General features: G+C 34.2%; 1 protein-coding gene across 2 annotated transcripts in view; it reads right to left on the reverse strand.

Moving 5' to 3' along the window:
* The window catches only part of GFRAL (GDNF family receptor alpha like), an 83,238-nt gene that overhangs the window by 37,643 nt on the left and 22,465 nt on the right, over positions 1 to 23,130 (reverse strand). Inside the window, exons 6-9 of one of the 2 annotated variants that reach the window (XM_078001281.1) lie at positions 21,727 to 21,879; positions 10,372 to 10,425; positions 8,940 to 9,270; positions 1,243 to 1,493 (exon numbers count right to left, since the gene is read on the reverse strand). In XM_078001281.1, coding sequence (XP_077857407.1) covers positions 1,243 to 1,493; positions 8,940 to 9,270; positions 10,372 to 10,425; positions 21,727 to 21,879 — 789 coding nt within the window. Of the gene's footprint in view, positions 1 to 1,242; positions 1,494 to 8,939; positions 9,271 to 10,371; positions 10,426 to 21,726; positions 21,886 to 23,130 lie in introns of both variants that reach the window. The other variant, XM_028847471.2, reaches the window with a different exon arrangement.

A 23,130-nucleotide genomic window follows, 5' to 3' on the forward strand; every position in this document is an offset into this window, starting at 1 on the left:
TGAAGATGGATAATAGAGAGGTTTTGAATTAGTACATAATCACATCCATAGGTTCTTTCCTTAAGACTCAGAAATGGTCCCTCTTGACCATTTGCTCACTTTGAGATGCTGAACAAATTATTTAAATTACTAAATATCAATTTTCTTGTCCCTAAATTAAATAATAACTTTGGAAAATACGTTTTCCATCTCATCATTTTAGGTTGATTAGCTGACATGTTAAGGACCAAGGAAAGAAAAACTAAATTGAAGAGTGAATATATTGTACCTAGATTGGGACAGCCAATTATAGGAGGTTGTTAGAGTAATGTCCCTGATTAATCTGACCTTGAATATTCACATCCTTATGTATTCCACTCCCACAATGACTCTGAGGTTGATCATTGTGATTTGCTTGGTTCAGTGAAATATTTACAAATGTGACAGGAGCAGATAAAGATAGCTGCACAATGGGGTTTAGCCATTAGGAATTATTTTGCTGTCATGTAAGAGTTTTTGGCTATACTACTGAAGATGTCATATGGAAAAGAACCACACCATCCCAGCAAATGGTGTCTGCTAATACCACCTTGGACCAAACAGCCTCAGCAGAGCATGTTGGTACCGGATGACAATAGGCACATGAGTGATCCCCAAAAAGACCATCAGAAGAGCCATCCAGCTAAGCCAAGTCCAATGTGCAGAATTGTGAGCAAATAAATGGTTATTGTTTGAAGTTATTGTTTTGTTACTTAGTATAGATACTTGTGGTTTGTTATGTAGCAATGGACACTTGATATATCCATTTATCTGACAGAATAAGTCTTCCATGCTTTTGATATTGAAATCAACAAATTAAGAGTGATCTATCAGCTACTCGGGAGGCTGAGGCAGGAGAATGGCATAAACCCGGGAGGCGGAGCTTGCAGTGAGCTGAGATCGGGCCACTGCACTCCAGCCTGGGCGACAGAGCGAGACTCCGTCTCAAAAAAAAAAAAAAAAAGAGTGATCTATCACATAAATTTTTAAAATGTACTATATTCAGGTAAGTGAGTAAAATAGTAAATATGCAGAACATAATCAGAAAGCAAATTTTCAAATGCAATAGCAAACACAAAAATGTCTGTGCCATGCTGGATTACCACTTTGTACTGTACAGGCAAAAACAAAATAGATAGATAGATAGATAGATAGATAGATAGATAGATAGATAGATAGATAGATAGACAGACAGACATAGATTATTTTAGTCGGGGAACTTACTGAAACATGATTTTCTATGAAGCATGTGCTGGAAAATCTTGCACAAAGATTCCTCACTTTGTGTAATGGTCCTACAGTTACATTGCACTTGAAGGACTGTCCCAAGGATATCTATGTAAGCAGCTTTGCAGTCATCACTTCCTGAACATGTGAGGTCCTGTTTGCTTAAGGCGCTAATGCAATTCTCATCTTCATGGCACTTTCTAGTCACACGCTGCCAGCATTTTGACTGAAATGTTCTATAGTGCCTCCTAGACAAAGAATGAGGAAAAATAATTAGTTTTGAATAATATTATTTCACATTAACATGTGATCCCCCATCACCTAATGAAAGACATGGAACACAATGCCTCCAAGATGCTAGTACATAGTTGAAAAGTAAATTTGTAATTTGAAAAATCACCATAGGGAGTGTGAAAGAAACTGTAATCTTATGAATTACATCCCTTTATTGTGATGAAAGACAAAGGGTAAGTTGAGGATTCCCTGGATGGATTTCCCTTTATTACTAATTGTATTCCAATATATGATGATTTGAGGTATGAACTACTTCAGAGATTTCTTGGCAATGTTTTATTCTGAATATAGTTTTGTGGCTAGCCTTTGGCCACTGTGTCACACCAAGTGATTTCAAATAAGATACTTGACCTTTCAAGTCAGTTATCCCACAGGATGGGAGGTGCTTTATACTTTCTTAATGGATTAAGCAGACTAATTAGAATTTGCAATATGTTGTGAGGTATAAGATTTCTGACTATGTATTTGATTATTGGTATAATAAAATGGAATAAAAGTCTGGATAATGTACACTAATTTCATTTTTGAATTTTTTTACAATCAGAATATATTTTCATTAATGGATGTAAGAATGAAAATCTTTCAATTTAATCTTTGTCACCTAAAATTGCTTTTTACTCTTTCTTGAATAGGTTGCCATCAAACATGTATCAAAGCCCTATGAGTACATGACATTTTCATGAAGTTATTTGTCCACACGGATGCTGCTATGTTAAAAAACCAAAGCTCAATTGTTTTTAATAATTGAATATTTAAGTCATCTTAAAGGATAAGCTTTTAAATATAATATTGAAGATTAATTCATGTACATTAAATTTATAATAAGGGAAATACTGCAGATTTTCTGAACATATAATTATTAGGCCAGAAGAACAAACATTCCTTCAATGCAGTTAAGGGTTACATATAACATATATCCTAAATGTAAGTTTTGGAAGTATTGATTGTCGCTTAGATAGAGAATATATCTGTACCTATATGCTGTTTGTTAATTTTAAATATGTGTTTTACTAAGTTTAAATTGCATGATTTATCTACTTACAGATAAGTAATACATTTTCACTCAGAAAAAATGCCATGAAATTTTGCCAAAATGATGAACTAAATAATATTTAATTAAAAATAATACACTACTTTGGCACACTGTATTCCGAAACCGTTTGAAATATAAATGGACTAAAGTCTCCAATTAAAAGACACAGTATGGCTGAATGGATTAAATGGATGAAAAATAAAATGAGCCAATGATCTCTTACCTCTAAGAAGCATACAGCATCTATAAAGAAACACATAGAGTGAAAATAAAGGGATAAAAAAAGATATTCTATGCCAATGGAATCAAAAAAAGAAGCAAGAGTAGCTATACTTTTGTTAGACAAAATAGAATTCAAGACAAAAACTATAAAAAGAGATAAAGAAGGTAATTATGTAATGATAACGATTCAATTCAGCAAGAGGATATAACAATTGTAAATATATATGCACCCAACACTGCAGTACCTAGACATGTAAAGCAAATACTATTAGAGCTAAAGAGAGAGACTTCAACATCTCACTTCCAGCATTGGACAGATCATTCAAACAGAAAATCAACAAAGAAACATCAGACTTAATCTGCACTACAGATAAAATAGACCTAATAGATATTTACAGGACATTTCATAAAATAGCTGAAGAATACACATTATTCTCCTCAGCACGCAGATCGTTCTCAATGATAACCCATATATTAGCTAACAAAGCAAGTCTTAAAATTTTCAAAAAATTGATATCATATCAAGTATTTTCTCTGATGACAATGGAATAAAACTAGAAATCAATAACAAGCGGAACTTTGAAAACTATACAAATATAGGGAAATTAAACAATATGCTCCTGATTGACCAGTGTGCAAATAAAGAAATTAAGAAAAAAATTTAGAAGTTTATTAAAACAATGAAAATGGAAGCACAACATACCAAAACCTATGGGATACGACAAAAGTAGTATTAAGAGGAAAGTTTATAGCAATAAGCACCTACATCAAAAAAGTAGAAAAACTTCAAATAAACAAATTAGCAATGCATCTTAAAGAACTAGAAAGTCAAGAGCAAACTGAACCCAAAATTAATAATAGAAAATAAATATGAATAAATATCAGAGCAGAAATAAATGCAAGTGAAACAAAAAAAAATTCAAAAGATTAACAAAATGAAAAGTTGGTCTTTTGGAAAGATAAAATCTCAAACCATCAGCCAGACTAATAAAAAAAGACAGAAAACCCAAATAAAAGAAATCAGTGATTAAAAGGGAAACATTACAACTGATGCCACAGAAATTCAAAGGATCATTAGAGACTACTATGAGCAAATATATGCCAATACATCAGAAAATCTAAAATGGATGCATGAATAAATTTGTAGACACATACAACGTAGCAAGCTTGAACCACGAAGAAATCCAAATCCTGAACAGACCAATAACAAGTAATGAGATCGAAGCTATAATAGAAAGTCTCCCAGCAAGGGAAAACCTAGGACCTGATGCTGAATTTCACCAAACACTTAGAGAAGAACTAATACCAATTCCACTCAAAATATTTCCAACAATAGAGGAGGGAATACTTCCAAACTCATTCTATCAGGCCAGTATCACCCTAATACCAAAACCAGACGAGACATATCAAGGAAAGTAAACTATAGGTCAATTTTCCTGAAGAACATTAATGCAAAAATCCTCAACAAAATCCTAGCAAACCAAATTCAACAACACATTAAGATTTTTCATCATGACCACGTGAGATTTTTCCTAGTGATGCAAGGATGGTTCAATACATGCAAATCAATCAGTTTGATACATCATATCAACAAAATGGAGGACATAAAAGATATGATCCTTTCAATTGATGCTGAAAAAGCATTTGATAAAGTTCTACATTCCTTCATGATAAAAGCCTCAAAACCTGGTTATAGAAGGAATATACCTCCACAGAATAAATGCCATATATGACACACCAGACCAATAGTTAGTATCACATGGAATGGGGAAGAACTGCAAGCTTTTCCTCCAAGATCTGTAATGAGACAAGGATGCCTACTTTCATCACTGCTATTCAACATAGTACTGGAAGTCCTAGCTGAGCAAAAAAGTCCTAGCTGACAAGAGAAGGGGAAAAAAAGGCGGGGGGCGGGGGAGTATCCAAATTAGAAAGGTAGAAAAAGTATCCTTGTTTGCAGATTATATAATTTTATATTTGAAAAGACCCAAAGACTCCACCAAATAACTCTTCGAACTGATCAACAAATTCAGTAAATTTGTAAGATATAAAATTAACATACAAAAATCAGTAGCATTTCTATATGCCAACAGCAAACAATCTGAAAAACAAATCTTCAAAGTAGTCCCATTTACGATAACTACAAATAAAATAAGACACTCAGAATATGTCTAAATGTCCAAAAAAGACTAAGCAAATTAATTAAGCTACATCCATGCAATGGCACACTCTATAGCTATTCAAACATTTAAGAATTTTCTTTTTTTAAATTTCTTCTAAGAAAAATGGGACAGATGTGCAGAACGGGCAGGTTTATTACATAGGTATGCATGAGCCATAGTTGTTTGCTGCACCTATTGGCCTCTAAGTTCCTTCCCCTCCCCGCCTACTCCCCAAGAGACCCTGATGTGTGAATTTTCTTATATGCAATTATGGAAAGACCTTTAATCCACATTTAGGGAAAACTAACAAAAATAATATATAGAGAAGGATATCATATAGTGCCATCTGTTTTAAATCAATTAAATAAAAATACATGCATATTTTAAAGTATTTAGAATATTTTCTAAGCAAATACCTTGTCATTACTTTTTTAAGTTAATGTATAAAAATACAATGTATTATAATTTTCCATAAATACCCGGACTTTTGTGAAATTGGCAAGACATAATCTCACCTCCCAGAGGGTATCTGTACTAGAGAAAATTAATTGAGAAATGGCCCTTAAATTGTCCTCTTTGGCTTTTAAAAAATAAAGGAATTTCAAAACCCATCGTGAATTGAAAAATCTGGAACAGGGACAGAAACTGTATTTTAAAACTGAAGTGCCCTGTTTTACCTATGTACAGGCTCTTCTGCAAAAAAGGTAAGTATCATAAAGGGCTTAATATTCTCATTGAAGAAGTGGTTTTCCACTTGGAGATTTGTTTTTCATCTGAATTACATTAACAATAATTTAATATAAATGCTGGACATCTCCCTAAGGCAAAATTTCCTCAGGAAAATGATAGGATTTGTCTTTTCACATTGACTACTAATATTATATAACATTTCCATCACCTCTATAAAGTACTCATTAAGGGACTATTTGCACATAGTGAAAGGAAATTGAAGACACACAGTCCTTACGCTTGAACTAATCTAAGAAAGAAATTACATGAGAAGAAATATGTATATGTATATTACAATATAAAAATTACGTGTACAATATTCCAAAGTGAGAGGAAGGGAGATGACGTTTTTTGAGTGCTTATCCCACTCCAGACCCTACACCAAACATTTTGAGAAGGTGGTTAAACCCGGGAGTCCTTGTTGAGGAAAATCATCAACTCTGTGCCAGTCCATCTGAGAAGGTGTTGATACCAAGGGGAGGTTAGTGTAAGAGTGTGTGCTTCAGAGTCTATCATAGGAAGTCTCAACGACTGTAGCAGCAGAGCCATCACTTGCTATTAAAATATTTTCTTTGATGTGGATGCCCAGAAATACCACGCTTTGAAGGCTGAATGCTAATGGCTTCCAGATAATTAGATAGCACCTCTAAAGCCCTGGCACTGGAATTAGGCAAAGCTGGGAACCCACCTGTGAATAAATCTGATATTTTTATAGTGATTGTTATTGAAACAATGGTGTCCCCTGGCCCTGGCTGGTTAAAATATTATTAGGTTTCATCATTGATGTAGGAATGTGATAGTTAGAAAGGCAGAATAGTAATAGTTTTAGTTCATTTGATGTGAGAAAAGTAGTGTGCTCAAACGTGTTTACCATATTTCATTGATTTCAGAAGATACCATAATTTATGTACAACAACAATAACAACAAAAAACACCTGTGGGGACTTAAATTATGACAAATATCTTTGTCATTAACCTTAAAAAATTATTTCAAATATGTCAGGGATGTTAAAATATGTAAAAAGAAATCACATCTTAGAATCAATGAAATATAGTATTTCTCTAATAAGGATTTTTGAGATGATAAATGAGTTGGAAAACCTAAATTGCATTATAAAAAGTATTTTGTCACTGCCTTTATTGTTCACTCAAGAAAAATAAATAATAAGCCTTAAAATAACTGACACACATTTGCATGAAAAATTCTCAAATACTATTTTAAGAACTTTGATATCCTATGTGATAAGTTGACGAAATATGTCAATGCTCTAGAACTCTGCTTAGCTCTTTATCACTTATTTCATAGAATGTGTGTTATGGGGAAGCAGTTCTTTTTAACAAATATTTACAAGATCTGGAACTACTTTGCAAGTTACAGTGACTGAGAATAAGAGTAGACATAGTTAAAAAGCTAAAAAAAAGAATTTTACTAAGAATCTTCAGGAAGTTGGTATCATTACTTTTTTGTTTTTTTGCCAGTGGTTGAAACAAGGGGACAAATATGACAAATCACACACTAAGCCACCTACATGTCCGAAGTCCTAGGCAGTGTCCCTCAAGCCCTTATATGATATAGGACTGTTCACACCCACTCAATTAAATCTCTCATCTCGTCCCTATTTCTCTCCCCTTTGCACACTCTACCCTCACTGCTTTTCTAACATGCCACATACATGTTTTCCTAAGCTGGCTCGTCAGTTTGCTTAGTATCTCCTCTCTCAGTATCTACTGAGAGAGGCCCATTTTCTCACTTCAGCTATGGTAAAATGCTTCCTGTTGGGGCCACCCCATTTACCCTGCAACTCTTTCAGCCCATTCACAATCCCTTCTATTCTGTTCTTTTTTAATCTCCAGAGCACTCATTGCCTTAAAACAACATATACATTTTTAATTTAATATTTGTCTTCTCTCTGGACTATAAGATCCATAGGCATTTGTTTCTCTTATTCACCATTGCCTAGAGTAGTAGTAGGTGCTTGGTTACCCTTTGTTGAATTAATAAATAAATGAATAACATTACTCCCCCAAGAATCAAAGGTGTGAGGTTGGAAAGAGGAGAATGAATACATTTCTATGATCATGGCATACATGTGTGCTAGGGATGTCCAAATGCTATTTGTATACAGCATCCTTGACATAAGTAACTCCAAAAAAGACTCTATCTTAGATTTCATAGGGTACTTTTCCAACAGGGACAAAATATTTTGTTAAATAAACAAGACTGCATCCAACCAGATAAGGACATAAACAAGTATACTCTTCCACTATCAGTCCTCTCAAGAGGACTCCATGGCCATAAATAGAGTAGGACTTCAGCAGCTCAAAATGGCTATCTTACCTGACACCGTCTTGCTATCACTCATGATAAGCACCCAGCATCTGCTGCCAACAATTCTCCCAACATCGAAGACTCTTCCTTGCAAGATAGATGGACAGCCCAGATAAGACCAGAGGAATCTTTGTTTTTGTCACTCTTCCTGGACTCGCTCCTTAACCCTTTTTGCTATCCCTTTTCTCTTAATGTTAAATGTTACTTTGTTGTGGAATGTTTAACCTATAACCCTTATATATCGATTAAGTACACTATTATGTATGGTTTGCAATACTGACTGATTTGTGGAGTGGCTTCAGTCTGTGTACCCATGGCTCTGAAAACAAAGTGAATGAGAAGTACAAAGGAGAACTGCCTCCTTGGGAACTCCATGTAGCTCATGGCTTTTGGGACTGAACAGTATTAAAGCCTGACATTGTGAAAAGACATAAATGTGTGTAGACCTGGTTATCTCTGACCTTGCACCACTCATGTGAGTATTTAAGCTACCTTCTTCTTCCTGATCTCCAGCCTAAGACAGAAATAATTTATTTCAAAGTCTGAAGAGTCTCCTTGCCAAAATAATAAATTTGTAACAGCCTTATATAATTAAACAAAAAAATTAAAAGGCTGATATATAAATCAGGTCTATTAACTCATTCATTAGACTAACTTGAATACATAATTTTTAAATACTATTTCATGGCTACCATATTTTGACATGCTGATTTTTTATTTCAAAAATCTATTCTGCATTTGAATTTCAAAGACGATACTGCACATGTACCACAGATTCAAAAAAATATGAATTGTCTGGCTTTATTTACACCATGTTGGATGATGGTGGGAACTCTAGCTAATGTAATGAGATCAAGTGTTAGGACTGGACTGTAACAAATAAGGTGCCGAAATAAGAAAGTAATGTATGAGTGTTTTTACCCACCTGCATAATTCATCATTTTGGCAGCTGCGAATTACATTGAGGCAAGTAGGGGGTGGAACCATGTTCAGTGCACATGGCTTGCTGTGAAGAGCTTCTTTGGACTGCTGACAAGGTATATCAGATTGAGAACAGTCACAAAAAGCCAACATCTGGGCAATGTTAAAAGGTATATTTTGATAGAAGAACCGTATGGCTGCTTGGCAGTGTTTCACATCACACGGATTTCCATTTGCTGAGCAAGCTTTAAGGTAAGAGGCCAACTGTGCATTACAGACCACATCCCCTACACATGCCTCTGCCACTTCCAAACAGGACCACATCCCTTTGAATCCTGAAAGCAATGATATGCCCAGGTCGTGGAAAAGTAAACACAAAGCTGTACATACAGAATCTGTAAAACACTGTGAGAAGTCTATGAGCAAAATACAATGATGTACCAATGTCCTATTTTTGGCAAACATTACATCTTTTAGAGTAAATATGAATTTACTGAGACCTAAAGAGTAGACTTATTGGAATCATCTTTCATCTATACAGGATACACATTGTTATCTAGAGTGATGGGAAGTGTGCAGGGCCAAAATTGAGCTGAAGGAAAAATCTCCCAGTCCAGGGTTTTCAAATGCAAACAATAAATCTTCAGAAATTGCATTTGAACTACATAGCTTATGGTTAGCTCATTGGCTCAAGGCAAAATGATTCTTCTTCTGCTTCACGTTTTTGTGAGGGGAATCTTGAATAAAGGTTCCACATAGTTATTCTAGCATACGTAAATGTTTATATTCCTACAGAAACACAATTACACACAAAAACAGTTGGTGCCAAATAACTTATATGATCACAAATATCCATGAAATGTAATCAATATCTACTATTTGGGTTTTTGTTTGTTTCATTTTTGAGACAGGGTCTTGCTGTATAGTGGCGTGATCCCAGCTCACTGCCACCTCCATCTCCTGGGCTCAAGTGATTCTCCTGCCTCAGCCTCCCAATGAGCTGGGATCACAGCCACATGCCCCCATGCCCAGCTAAGTTTTGATTTTTGTTTTTGTTTTGTTTTTGCAAAGACAGGGTTTTGCCATGTTGTCCAGGCCGGTCTCAAACTCCTGGGCTCAAACGATCCACCTACCTCAGTCTCCCAAAGTGCTGGGACTACAGGTGTGAGCCACTGAGCCCAACCTGGTATTTGGTTTTAATTACTAAATATTTCTCAGCACATGTATACATTGATAACGGAGGGGCAAAGTCGTTGCTTCGATGGATCACTAGTAAAAGAAATGAAATGACTTGGTTGCATTTTATTATATTAGAACTGTTAAACAACGTAATTTATTTTGTATTGGCCTATCTTTAGGAAGCCTGGTAACCACCTTTTAAATTATATTATCAGGTATTTGCAATGCAGATCAAAATCATAACTTATCAACATTACCATGATGGGAATGTGTAGTTAGATTCCATTTGAATTTATCCTCTCTCATGTTATCTAGAAGGAAAACAAAGAAACTATTTCATTATTGAACAATTTTCTGAATTTCCTAGGAATATGTGAGTCACATTTATAAATGAGTAAAGTCCACATATATTCAAGCAAAAGTACATACAACGTTATGTAACATGTATTTAGCCTTTGATATTCAAAATTAGTGTGGTATAGATGAAGAAAATAAGCCTCTGAAATACCATTCAAGTGAGCTAAACAGCCCTGCTTTGAGGATTCAGTTACTTGAAGACTTAAATAAATGCTAGTGACTAGACTGCATGCATGGAGTAAACAAACACTGGGCGCTGACTGGGGGGGTGGGGGGGAAAGAAAAAACAGAAGGAATATTTTCTGAACACCACCTCCCACCACAGTCCAGTATAGAAACCCTTCTCAGTAGGGTCTTCATTAATTTGAAATGCAATTTTAAACCCAGTTTCACCTCTGATTATCTTATCCTCCACGAGTTCTTAGAAATTATAATTATAGTATTGAAAAATCTCATTAATGAAAACGAATGTTCAGCTGATTCCAAAATCTTTAAAGGAACATTGGTTGGTTCCCTACTATGTACCAGGTGATAAACTGAGGATGTAAATCTGCAGTCCCTGTCATCGAGCATCCCACAGCCTAGAAGGAAATACAGACATACAAAACAAAGCCAAAAGAAACTAAAAGGAGCACTAATGTATCCATAACATGGCAGGGGAATCAGATGATAGGATTTTCATTTTGAAATGAAAATTATTATTTTTTTCATTGGATATTAAGATACTAACTTTTGTTATGGCATTAATGCCCCTTCATGATTCAGTATGTCCTAATCTGAGCTGTTTGTTCATATTTCCTGCCTTCTAGTCTAGTGCATATATAAGATGGTACTATCGCAGGAAGCTTACTTCTACCCTCAGGTGTGTCACGGCCTTCCAGACTCCTTATATGGTCCAAGCTATTCTCACTGTGCATGGTTTTCGTTTTCTTAATTGATCAAGTCTCAGCTTGAGAACCACTCTTCTTCTTGATCCCACCCATCATCCCACCTCTCTGAGGAAGATCTGGAGGTTCCAACTTCTGTGCTACTATTCCATATCTAATAAAATCCCAATAAACAGATCCCAGGGAGTCATATAGTTTTTGTAACAGGTACAAAACTCTAGGCTAGACATTCTTTTACGGATTAACACCTCTGCATTGGGACTGATTGGTAAGGCTGTGCCACTGACAAAAATATATTCAAGAAACTGCTGTGTAGACATAAACAAACAGCAGCTTCATTAACTGTTATTAACTGAATGTTTTTCCCATTACCTCTAAATTTATATTTTGGAGCCGTAATCTCCCTGTGCAGTTGTGGAGTGATGGTGTCTTTAGGTTAAATGAGGTCATAAGAGTGCGGCCCTTATCAAATAGGATTAGTGTCCATATCAGAAGACTTCAGGGAGGTAGCTGTCTATCTCCCCTGGAGCACTCACTGAGGAAAGGTCCTGAGAACACAGGGAGAGAGAGGGTGGCTGGCTATCTACAAGCTAGTAAAAGAGGACTCCTAGCCAGGAACAGATCCTAGGGACTTTTATCTGAGATTTTTCATACTCCAGAACTGGGGAAAAATACAATTTTTGCTTTTTAAGCCACCCAGCCTGTACTATTTTGTTACGGCAGCCAGAGCAGTCTAATTTACTTACCAGATGAGTACTTGTTATCAACACAACAAAACAGTTATTTTTAGTGTCTGAAAATAAAGTGCTTCTTAGAAGGTATTATAATACTTATACATTAAACGCTAATTTTATATGAAATTAACATTTATACATTAAATATAAAGCTAGCATTTACACACACACACACACACACATACACACATTTTTTCCCAGAGGGTATTTTAAACAGTGGCTTTTACTGAAAGAGGAGTTGAAGGTCAATATGTTTTAGAAACAAATAAAAGTATTCACTAACAAGACCTACATGTGAGTTATAAAATCCTATACAATTCATCAGAAAATACCCAACAATCCCTAAAATATGCTAATATATAATATTAGAATCAGAAGTACTTCCATGTATCTTCTTTTTCTTAACATGATAGTATCAGAAACTAAACTCTTGTAAATATTTTGATTTATATTTTATAATCTGATAAACATGCTTACAATAAACTAGTAGACAAACATGTTTCCATAAAATGACTAGTTGAATTAAATGCAACCGATATTTCTTTTTTAGGGAGTATGTGGCAACATTTAAAGCAAAAGCAAAAGAAGATCCTCAGAGGAGACTGAGAAGAATCATCCATGGAAGCAAGAAGAAAAACAGAAGAATGTAATATCTGGGAGCCTAGCTTTTCTCTAGCTTCATTTCCCTGTAGCTCTTGCTAATGAATGCTGCCCATTTCCCATATAGAACATACCACGATATCATTAGAATGTGTTTATATCTACTTTGCTAGCTTTATAGCTTCCAAAATATTAATTACTCATCCTTATAAAACATTTATCCTTCTTTGAATTTTATGCTATCTGGTTGTGCCTCCCTCTTTTCTCTTGTCATATATTAACCTCAAAGTCTTGCCCTGATATTCAGCATTGACTCAGGTACTGTCTCAATATTCTCCTCTACCTCAGATCTTGTCATTGTGCTAAGTTACCTCTATGCCTTTTGGAAAAAGAACCATCTTCCACCCTTAATTCACAATTCCTTAACCATTGCCCTTATGACCTTCACCGACACTCCAACTACGCCACACCAATGATCAACTTCTAGACCTGACATTGACATGAAGTTCTCTCTCTTTCAATTGCAAATATTAATTATCTTACTGGCTTCCAAAGCTTCACATTCTTGATTACTTCAAGTGCATATATACCTCCGGAACTTTCATCTTTTTATTCACTCCCAATCTTAGCATCATCTCCTGGATTCACAGACTCTTTCCAGCCTAGATCACTCACCCTAATAAAGGAAGAGTTTCTTGTTACTGTCATTCCGTCCTTACTTCTTTTACTTTCTAGTGATTCTCTATAAAACTCCAACCCTATAAAATTTTGCTGTGTGGCTTTTCTGCTCATTTATACTGTTTTTTTTTCTCACAGAAAAGTCACACTACCATCCTAACTAGTATCACAACAAATTAAAAAAAATAATTACCAGCAATTTTTCTTCTAATGTGTACAATTTCAGATGTCACCAGACATTATGCATTTACATCAAGCTGCATATCCTACCATTTCCTTCATCATTCTCATAAGATGACCTTGACTCTCATGTTAGCAGAGGCTTCAACTGGGAATCCCTTTATGCTGGAGGACAATGCTGGGAAAATGGCATGTGGGATCCATGATCAGGGACTATATCTTATTATCTTACATTTCTACTCAATTATTATTCAATAAACATATTTGAATAAATATTGAATATTATTCACCATTTAACCCTGCATAATCAATTGTATCACCCTTTCTAAATCATTCCCATTCTCATACAGAACTTTTTTTTCCATCTTCTGGGGAAAAAAGCCCTCTTTTTACCTCACTTATTTATCCAAGCACTGCCCTATTTCCTGTCTTCCTTAACAACAATCTTTCAAAGTGCAGTCCATATTTTCTGGCTCCAATTTCTCTCTTCCTATCCCCTTATGTACTCTCTAAACTCCGCCTCTAATCCTGCCATTGTGCTTACCATGCCACAGATACTGTTCTTATCCAGTTCATAACCTCCACATTGGCAAATGCAATAGCTGATTTCTGATTCTGAAGTCTCTACCAAATCATTTGATCTTCTTAAACTTTCACCCTTCCTTGAAACTCTTTCTTCGTTTTTCTTTTGGATGCAATACTTTCCTAATTTGCTCTTTCTGGCAGCTCCTTATCGTTTTTCATTGCTGATTCCTTCCTCTTCTCTCACACTAGTAAATGTTGAAGTATCTCATAGACTAGTCCATGGACCTCATTCATTTCCTCTTTTATTGACCCACTGGTAACAAAATATATCCAGAATCTGTTATCATCTCACCCTGCTACCACTCTGGTCCAAGACACCATTAATTTCATTGTTAATCTCAACATAAAACAAGGTCCTGACTGAATTCATCTTAGTCGTCAAGGAAGGCTGGAACCTCATTCATTTGAGCATCCTGTATACAAATTTCTTCAAACATTCCCAAATGCAGTCTACTTTAGAGGAATCACTGCATTAACAATTCCACAAAGCAATTTCTTTCAGGCTTTTTCTTAATACTGCACACATTTGGCCTTCATCAAGGGTCTTTGATTGTTCTGTTTCTCTCTCACAGATTTTCCTAATATTCTCTTACAACAAAGTAAGATGTTCAGATTCCTGACAGACATGTGCTGCTATTGCAGTCACCCTTTACTTCAGCTATTAATGGTGTATCTTTCTTATGGAACTATTGTGTGATATTTGTGAAGTCAAATCTGAGGACAGGGCTGATTCTCCTACAAATAGAGTAAGGTTGACTAAAAATTAAATAAATGAATTTACTTATGATTTTTTAATATGTTTTCAAAAGTGTACAGACATATTTTTATAAATATTCCAATATCTGTTATTTTTCAAAAACCATTTAAAGTTATTTCAAGAGAGCTATTACAAATGATCTTGCATTTTTAAAAACTGACATGTCAAAAAAACACTACAGTTTATAGAACCACATGTTAATGTTCAATTTCTTTTAGTGATATTTTTCTTCATCACTTTTGCTTTTTCATTTCATTTGATGATGATTTTTATATATTCTCCAGGGTTTACACATAAATATTTCATGAATGGACACATGATTTAGATGCTCAAAATATGTTTAATTAATGAAAAACACTGACATTGTATATTTACTAATCATTTGCTAAGTGTCAGGCATTATGCTAGGTGCTTTAGCATATTTTTAAAAAGAAATAACAAAACTGATTTTCTTGAGAATAGAAAAGTGCATGTCTGTGTACTCTGGAGAATATTTTGGGAATGCAAAGCAGGGAGAGAAAATCGTTTTATTGAAGTGATGATTAGAAGGTTTGTGGAGGATGCTGCAGTTGACATAGAAAGAATGCTAAGATTTAAATTATCATGTTCTTTCTCATATTTAAATTATTTTCTTTATAATTCTTTATCATGAATTATAACAAATCAGCTGAATGCGTTCTGTAAACATAAAAACCATGTCAGGTCCTTTATGAAGTCCCAGGAATATTTAGGCCTTCTCCTTTAGGTCTTGTCCATATGAAACTTTCATTGAGTACAAGGTTTTTGTATGACTGATTCATCAATATTTCCACATAGCAGTATTTAATAAATTTCTACTGTGGGAAAAATAGGTTTAGTATGTGAACTGATTTCAATTTAACTGCTCTAAATATATATAGTTCTGTTGATATACAATATTTTGTCAAAATTTGATATGCTAAAAGTAGCTATTAAGGCTGTTAAGTTCAGATGTTTCAGACGTCTTACCATCTTGAAAAACTCAATATATATTTTAATAAGCATTTCAGCATGCTCACATTTCAGCCTACTTAATCTAAAACTAGTAACGTCTACTAATTAGCAAATTAATGCCATTATCAGGCCCTATCTTATTTGACTTTTCAGCATTTTGACAATTTTCTTCATGTACTCTTTCATTGACTTCAAAAATTCCACTCTCTGTAGCTTCTTTTCCTGTATTTAAAAACCTTCTTTTTGATTTCTTCAACTAGATTATAAAATTCTTCTGAACATATCTTTCTCTTCTCTTTGTGTTTTTCCCAGGCAGTCTAACTCTCCTTTATGTTTTTTATCTACTTATAAACCTCTGTATCTCTGTTTTAGATTTCTCTCCTCAAGATCTCTGCTTCCCAATGCCAGCTTGATGAGACATGTTCCTTTACATTTTCAGACTATTTTTTTTATCGTTGCAAACTTAGGAAAAATAATACCAACATTCCTAACCCAAATATTATAAAGCATACCTCAGATGAAATGTTTTCAGAATACAACTCATCACTTTCGTCCCCTGTCCTGTACAATTTTTCATTTACTGGCTCAATGTACAGCAATCCCCTTGTTCCAAGCCAGCCACCTGGAGATTATGCTTAATACATTTTAAACTCCTTATATCCAACTGGTCACCAATTCCTATTGATTATTATTCATAAATAGGCCTTAAGTATATATTTTATTATAATTCTCAGGACCAGTGCCTTAGTTACGCATGCATTACTTCTCTCTCAAATTATTTTGATGGCTTTTTAACTGATATTCTTGACCTGCGTCTTTCTCTGCCCCCCATTCCATCCTCTCTAAGTTACTGCCTGTGATATCTTATGAGAAACTGATGGTACATTCCTCTATTTAAAATATGTAATAGCTCCTCATAACAACGGTTTAAAGTCTAATCTCTTTAGAAAGTTATGTAAGCTCAGCTTTCCTCCTTTTCATAAATATCTGGTTTCTTTCCAGTGTTATGAAATACTTTTCCATTCTATTATCCAGCTTAACAAGGGAATTCTTGCTCCCCAAATGCTCCCCACTTCATTCTATTTCTTCTGCTTAAAACATCCATTTTGTTTTGCCTCCCTAATGAAACCAACTTACCCTAAAAGGCCGAAGTCTGACAATTCTGTGAAGTCTTCTGAGTCACCATTGTTTTTTACTCTATGGCTTCTAGTACTTTGTCTGTGCATGTGTGTATGTGTGTATCCTTATCATGTGTATAGCATGTATCACATTGTACAGGTGATATCTGGCAATTATTATTTTAATTAAGAATTGAGATAATACAAAATATGTTATGTGATGATACTGAAATGAAACTAGAAATCAATAATGAAGATATCTGAGAAATCTCAGATATTAGGAAATTAAACAACCTTCTGTCTGGGCACGGTGGCTCATGCCTGTTATCCCAGCACTTTGGAAGGCCGATGTTGGCAGATCACCTGAGGTCAGGAGTTCAAGACCAGCCTGGACAACATGGCAAAATCATGTCTCTACTAAACATACAAATATCAGCCAGGTGTGGTGGCATGCATCTGTAATCCCACCTACTCAGGGGGCTGAGGCAGTGGAATAGGTTGAACATAGGGGAAGGAGGTTGCAGTGAGCTGAGATTACTCCACTGCACTCCAGCCTGGGTGACAGAGAGAGACTCTGCCTCAAAATACTATAATAATAATAATAAAATAAATCATAACAAAGAGGAAGTCACAAAGGAAAGGAGAAAATATTTTGACATAAATATAAATTAAAACAACGTATCAAAATGTGTGGCTATAGCTGAATCAGTACTTGGAAGGACATTCATAGTATTAAATGCTTATATGAGGAAAGAATAAAATCTCAAATCAGTGGTTCAAGGTTTTATGTTAGGAAGCAAGAAAATGGGAAACACCTTAAAATCAAATCAGACATACACATAAAGAAACAATGAATAGTAAAACTAAAAGGACACAAATTATACAAATTATCGATATCTAAACATAAAAAGGACATCACTGCAACTACTACAGACATTAAAAAGGGCAATTAGGAAATACTAGGAGCAACTTTGTAGAGAGATAGAAACCAAAAAGAAACAGTAAACTGAAAACTTTAAGGATAAAAATCCAACATAAATTCAGCAAATGGAAGATACAAACTACCAAAGGTCACTCATGAAGAAACAGATAACAAGAATAGTCTTACAACAAGTTAACACATTGAATTTATATTTTCAAACCTTTTTAATGAAGCATGGCCCAGATATCTTTACTGGTTAATGAAATCAATCATTTAAGGAAGGAATAACATCAATTATTTTTGTGCTTTTCCAGAATATTGGAGAGGAGGAAATACTTTCCAAATGATTTTACAAGGCCAGCATAACTTAGATACCAAACCAGACAAAGACATTATAAGAAAACAAATCAACATGCCAATATACTTTATGAACATAGTTTTTTTAAACAAAATGTTAGCAGTTGAATCCAGAAATACAAAAATAATAATATACCATGATTGAATAGAATTTAGCCTTGAAATGAAGGGCTGGAACAACAGTAAAAAATCAAATAATGAATTTCGTCATATAAAAAACTAAAGGAAAAAAATGTGATCAGGCTTGGCAGGACATGAGGGAGGAGAAATGGAGAGAAGTTGGTTAATGGGTACAAATATACATTAACATAGAAGGAATAATTTCTAGTACTTGATAGTACAGTAGGGAGACTACAGTTAACACTAATTTACTATATATTTTAAAATAGCCAGAAAAATTGGAGTACCCCCAACAAAAAGAAAAGATAAATGTTTGAAGTAATTAATAGTAATAGAGGCAAAAAAAAAATTTGCAGAATTCAGCATTCATTTATTTTTATGCATTTATGATTTTAAAAATGAAGAAAACCAGAAATATAAAGGAATTTCCTCCACTTGATAAAGAGAACCTGCAAAGAACACACACACAAACACACTCTTCATGGTAAAAAACTGAATGACTTTCTCCTAAGACAGGTGAAAAGGCAAGATGTCCACTTTCAACAATTCTATTGACTATTATATTGAAAGCTCTAGTTAGGGTAATAAAGCAGGGAAAAATTAATGAAAGACTACAAATTGGAAAGGGGAAGATGAAACTCTATTACAGATGACAAGACTACTTATATAGAATTTCCTGCAGATTCTACAAATAAAAGATAGAATAATTGCATTTAACAAGTCATAGGCTATAAGTTCCATACAGAAAAATCAATTGTATTTCTATATAATCACTATAATCAATAGAAAGTTAAGATGTAAAACAAATTACCATTTACAACAGCACCAAAAGCTGAGGTGTGTTTGTAGAAGCCTAAAAAGTTGTGCAAGAACTATATACTGAAAACCATCAAATATTGATGAACTAAATCAATGAACTTATAAATAAATGAATAAATATATCATGTTAATAAACCTGAACACTTGACATAGTAAATCGGTTTATAATTTCAAGGTAAGTCCAGTCAAAATGTCAGCAGGATTCTTTGCAGACACTGACAAGCTGATTCTAAAATTTTTATGGGAAGACAAAGAAGTGGTCCAGCCCGGTGGCTCACACCTGTCATTCCAACACTTTTGGAAGCTGAGGCAGGCAGATCAATTGAGCCCAGAAGTTGGGAGACCACCCTGGTCAACATGGCGAAAACCTGTTTCTACTAAAAATACAAAAATTAGCTGGTGTGGTGGCATATGCCTGTAATCCCAACTACTTGGGAAGCTTTGGCAGGAGAATCGCTTGAACCCAGGAGGTAGAGGCTGCACTGAGTCAAGACTGGGTCACTGTGCTCCAGCCTGGGTGGCAGAACAAGACGCTGTTTCAAAAACAGCAACTACAGCAACAACTAAAATTAAATTAAATTAAATTAAAGACAAAGAGCTAGAATAGCCGAAATTATTTTTAAAATAACAGTTAAAGGAATCATACTACTTGATTTCAAGACTTTCTGTGAAGCTATAGTAAGACTGTAGAATATTTGCAAAAGTAGAGAATTAACTCAATGAAAAAGAATAGAAAGTCTAGAAATAGAGCCATTAATATGTGGCCAAATGACTTTTGAGGAAAGTAAAATTGATATTATTTTCCACATATGTGGGTGGAACAATTAGATATCTGCATGGAAGAAAATCTGACTTATATCTTGTACTATACACAAAAATTAACTCATAATATAACATAGGCCTAAATATAAAACCTAAAACTACATCATTTCTAGATTATATGAGAAAATCTTTGTTAATGTGAATTAAATATCTATTAGATGAAGCATCAAAAGTATGATCTATGAAAGAAAAGATGATAAACTGAATTTCACCAAAATTTTTTAAATTCTGTTTTTTTAAGACACTCTTAAATGACAAGACTAAAAAAAATACAAAACACATATTCTGATAAAAAAATATCTATTCATACAGAAACAGCTCTCAAAACTCAATAAACAAACACCAATTTAAAAATGGGCAAAAGTTTGAAGAAATACTTTACCAAATAAGATAGATAGATGGCACACAGCACATCAAAATATGCTCCACATTATAATTAAGTGCAAATTAAACCCACAATGTGGTATCACTAAATATATATTAGAATGGCAAAAAAAAATATGTGCTGCTGGGAATATGAAGCAGCTGGAACTTTTATACATTGATGGTTACACTAAATCTGAATTACAGTTTAGAAGCTTTTTGTAACGTTAAGCGTGTACTTATCATATGACCCCACAATTTCGTAAGTGAAATAAAACTTTTGTTTGTCTGAATCTTGTATGTGAATATTTATAGCAGCCTTATTTTTAATCCCTGAAAACCTGGAAATAATGCAATTTACTTTCAATAATGAATGGATAACCAATCTATTATACACTCATACAATGAAATACTACTCATCAAGAAAAATAAACTTACACATGATAAAAATTAATCTCTAATGTATTATGTTAAATAAAATAAACTGAATTAAAATGGCTACATGTTACATAACTTCATTTGTTGATATTCTGGAAAACGCAAAATCATGGAACAGAAATTTGTTCAATGAGCCCACCATGGATGACTGAATGGGTTGGACGATGAGACCATTCCATGTAGATGAGAGGTAACTCTACCTCTTATAAAGTGAGAGAAGGTTGATTGTGAAAGAAGAATTGAGGACTCTGTGATAACAGGTGCATTCCTCTGTTGATTACTTTTCGGAGTATATAGGGACATTAAAGACTGGACACTGTTCACTTTAGAACTGCTTGATCGTGCACATCTCTTGGAATATCTTTGTTGTACCCTTAAAGGTACATGCAGGCTAGCTGATCACCACTACTCCAGTGTATTAGCCTGATTAAATGTCCCTATGCAAAGGCAAGTACAACTCTAGCAATTAGTTACATTTTTATTTCTCCCAGGAGACTTGGAGTTCCTTAACAAAAAAGATAATGTATTATTTGTCTTCTATCATCTAGGTGTTATGCAAAGCCACAATAAACTTCACAAATATATGAATTGAGTGAGTGAATCTATAATTCTAATGACTCGAATGAAGCTTAGAATTTTGGTTAGCAATGAAAGAAATACGTCATGCACTTGCTGAGGTCTATGGTTCACAGAACCCCAAGGTACATCAAGAACTGTATCAAAACACCTCATGTACCCTTCAAATATATACACCTACTATGTACCAACAAAATTTTAAAAAGAATAAAGCTCTGAAAATAATTAATCAAATTACAAAAAAATTAATCAGATTACATAGATGTGGTTAATTTTGAAATTTTTGCTTTTTCATGACTATAAACATTTCTTATAATAAAATATTACCTGATTTATTGACACATTCTTTTCCAAGCAGTTTGTTCACAGTACAATAGAAGTCATTAGTGCAAAGACACTCTTTAAATCGGAAATTGCTTTCCACTAAGTACTGGATACTCAGGTTACAGTATGATGAATTCTTCATCTTGCAGGGGTCACCTGGATCTCACAATCAAACACATAACACTATAGATACAAATCTTATTATAATTTTGGACTCTTCCTCCCCAAAGGACTTTTAACATATTAATCTGAATAATTAATTAATATGGTAAGATTATCTGGGGTTGCTGCAGGATGCCCATATAAGTGACTTTTTTAAAAAAACATGTATTTTCATTGAATATTTTCCATAATGTACTTTCTATATTAAAACTTGCTGCATTTCGAAATAGCTTTTTCCTACTTAGAACATCATTTCTTGCTTTTCAGTAAAAATAAGGCTACTCTTACACGAGGTGACCAGAATGCTCTCTAATCTTAGTGTTTTATCAGCTTATCTATTTTATTAGCTATTTTGTCATAATCTGATCTTTCATTTTCATGTCATTGTAAGACTATAGTAAGAGGAGTGCAGGCGGCTTTAAATTTATCATTAAAAATTATGTGGTCCTGGCACATAACACTCAACAAATATTATTGAATAAGTCTTTCATAATTACCAATATTTCTTTTTCTGCATTAATTTAAAAATATATATTCCTCTACCTGAACATTTTCTTTTAATTATTCTGAATAAAAATACTTGAGTTTATTTCATTTGTACATTTGAGAATATGTATATTTCAGCTTCATACATAAAATAATTATGCAAATATTATTGCAATTTACTGCAAATGACTTGCTATTTGTAAACTGAAATTAATAAATAAGTTACTATTTGTGACACCTAAATATAATATTTTGACTGCATATTTTAAATAGCCTTATAAAATGCAGCAAGAAGTTTAATCATCAAAATAAATAGATTATACAATGTTCTACTGTATAAATTGACTATGTTCTACTATAGAGTTTATTCTATTTACTTTTAGTGAAAGGAGTCTTACTATAATGCTCTCATTCAATGCTTATTTAGCTACTTGAATATTCAAAATATATATATTTTTTCTTTTTAAGGAAATACAGGCCGGGCACAGTGGCGCACACCTGTAATCCCAGTACTCTGGGAGGCCGAGGCGGGCAGATCATGAGGCCAAGAAATTGAGACCATCCTGGCCAAGATGGTAAAACCCTGTCTCTACTAAAAATACAAAAATTACTATGTGGTGGCGCGCACCTATAGTCCCAGCTACTCTGGAGGCTGAGGCAGGAAAAAGAATTGTTTGAACCCGAGAGGCGGAGGTTGCAATGAGCCAAGCTCCAGCCTGGCAACGGAGCTATACTCTGTCTGGAAAAAAAAAAGAAGAA

This window comes from Macaca mulatta, chromosome 4 (assembly GCF_049350105.2).
Source record: "Macaca mulatta isolate MMU2019108-1 chromosome 4, T2T-MMU8v2.0, whole genome shotgun sequence".
NCBI lineage: Eukaryota > Metazoa > Chordata > Mammalia > Primates > Cercopithecidae > Macaca > Macaca mulatta.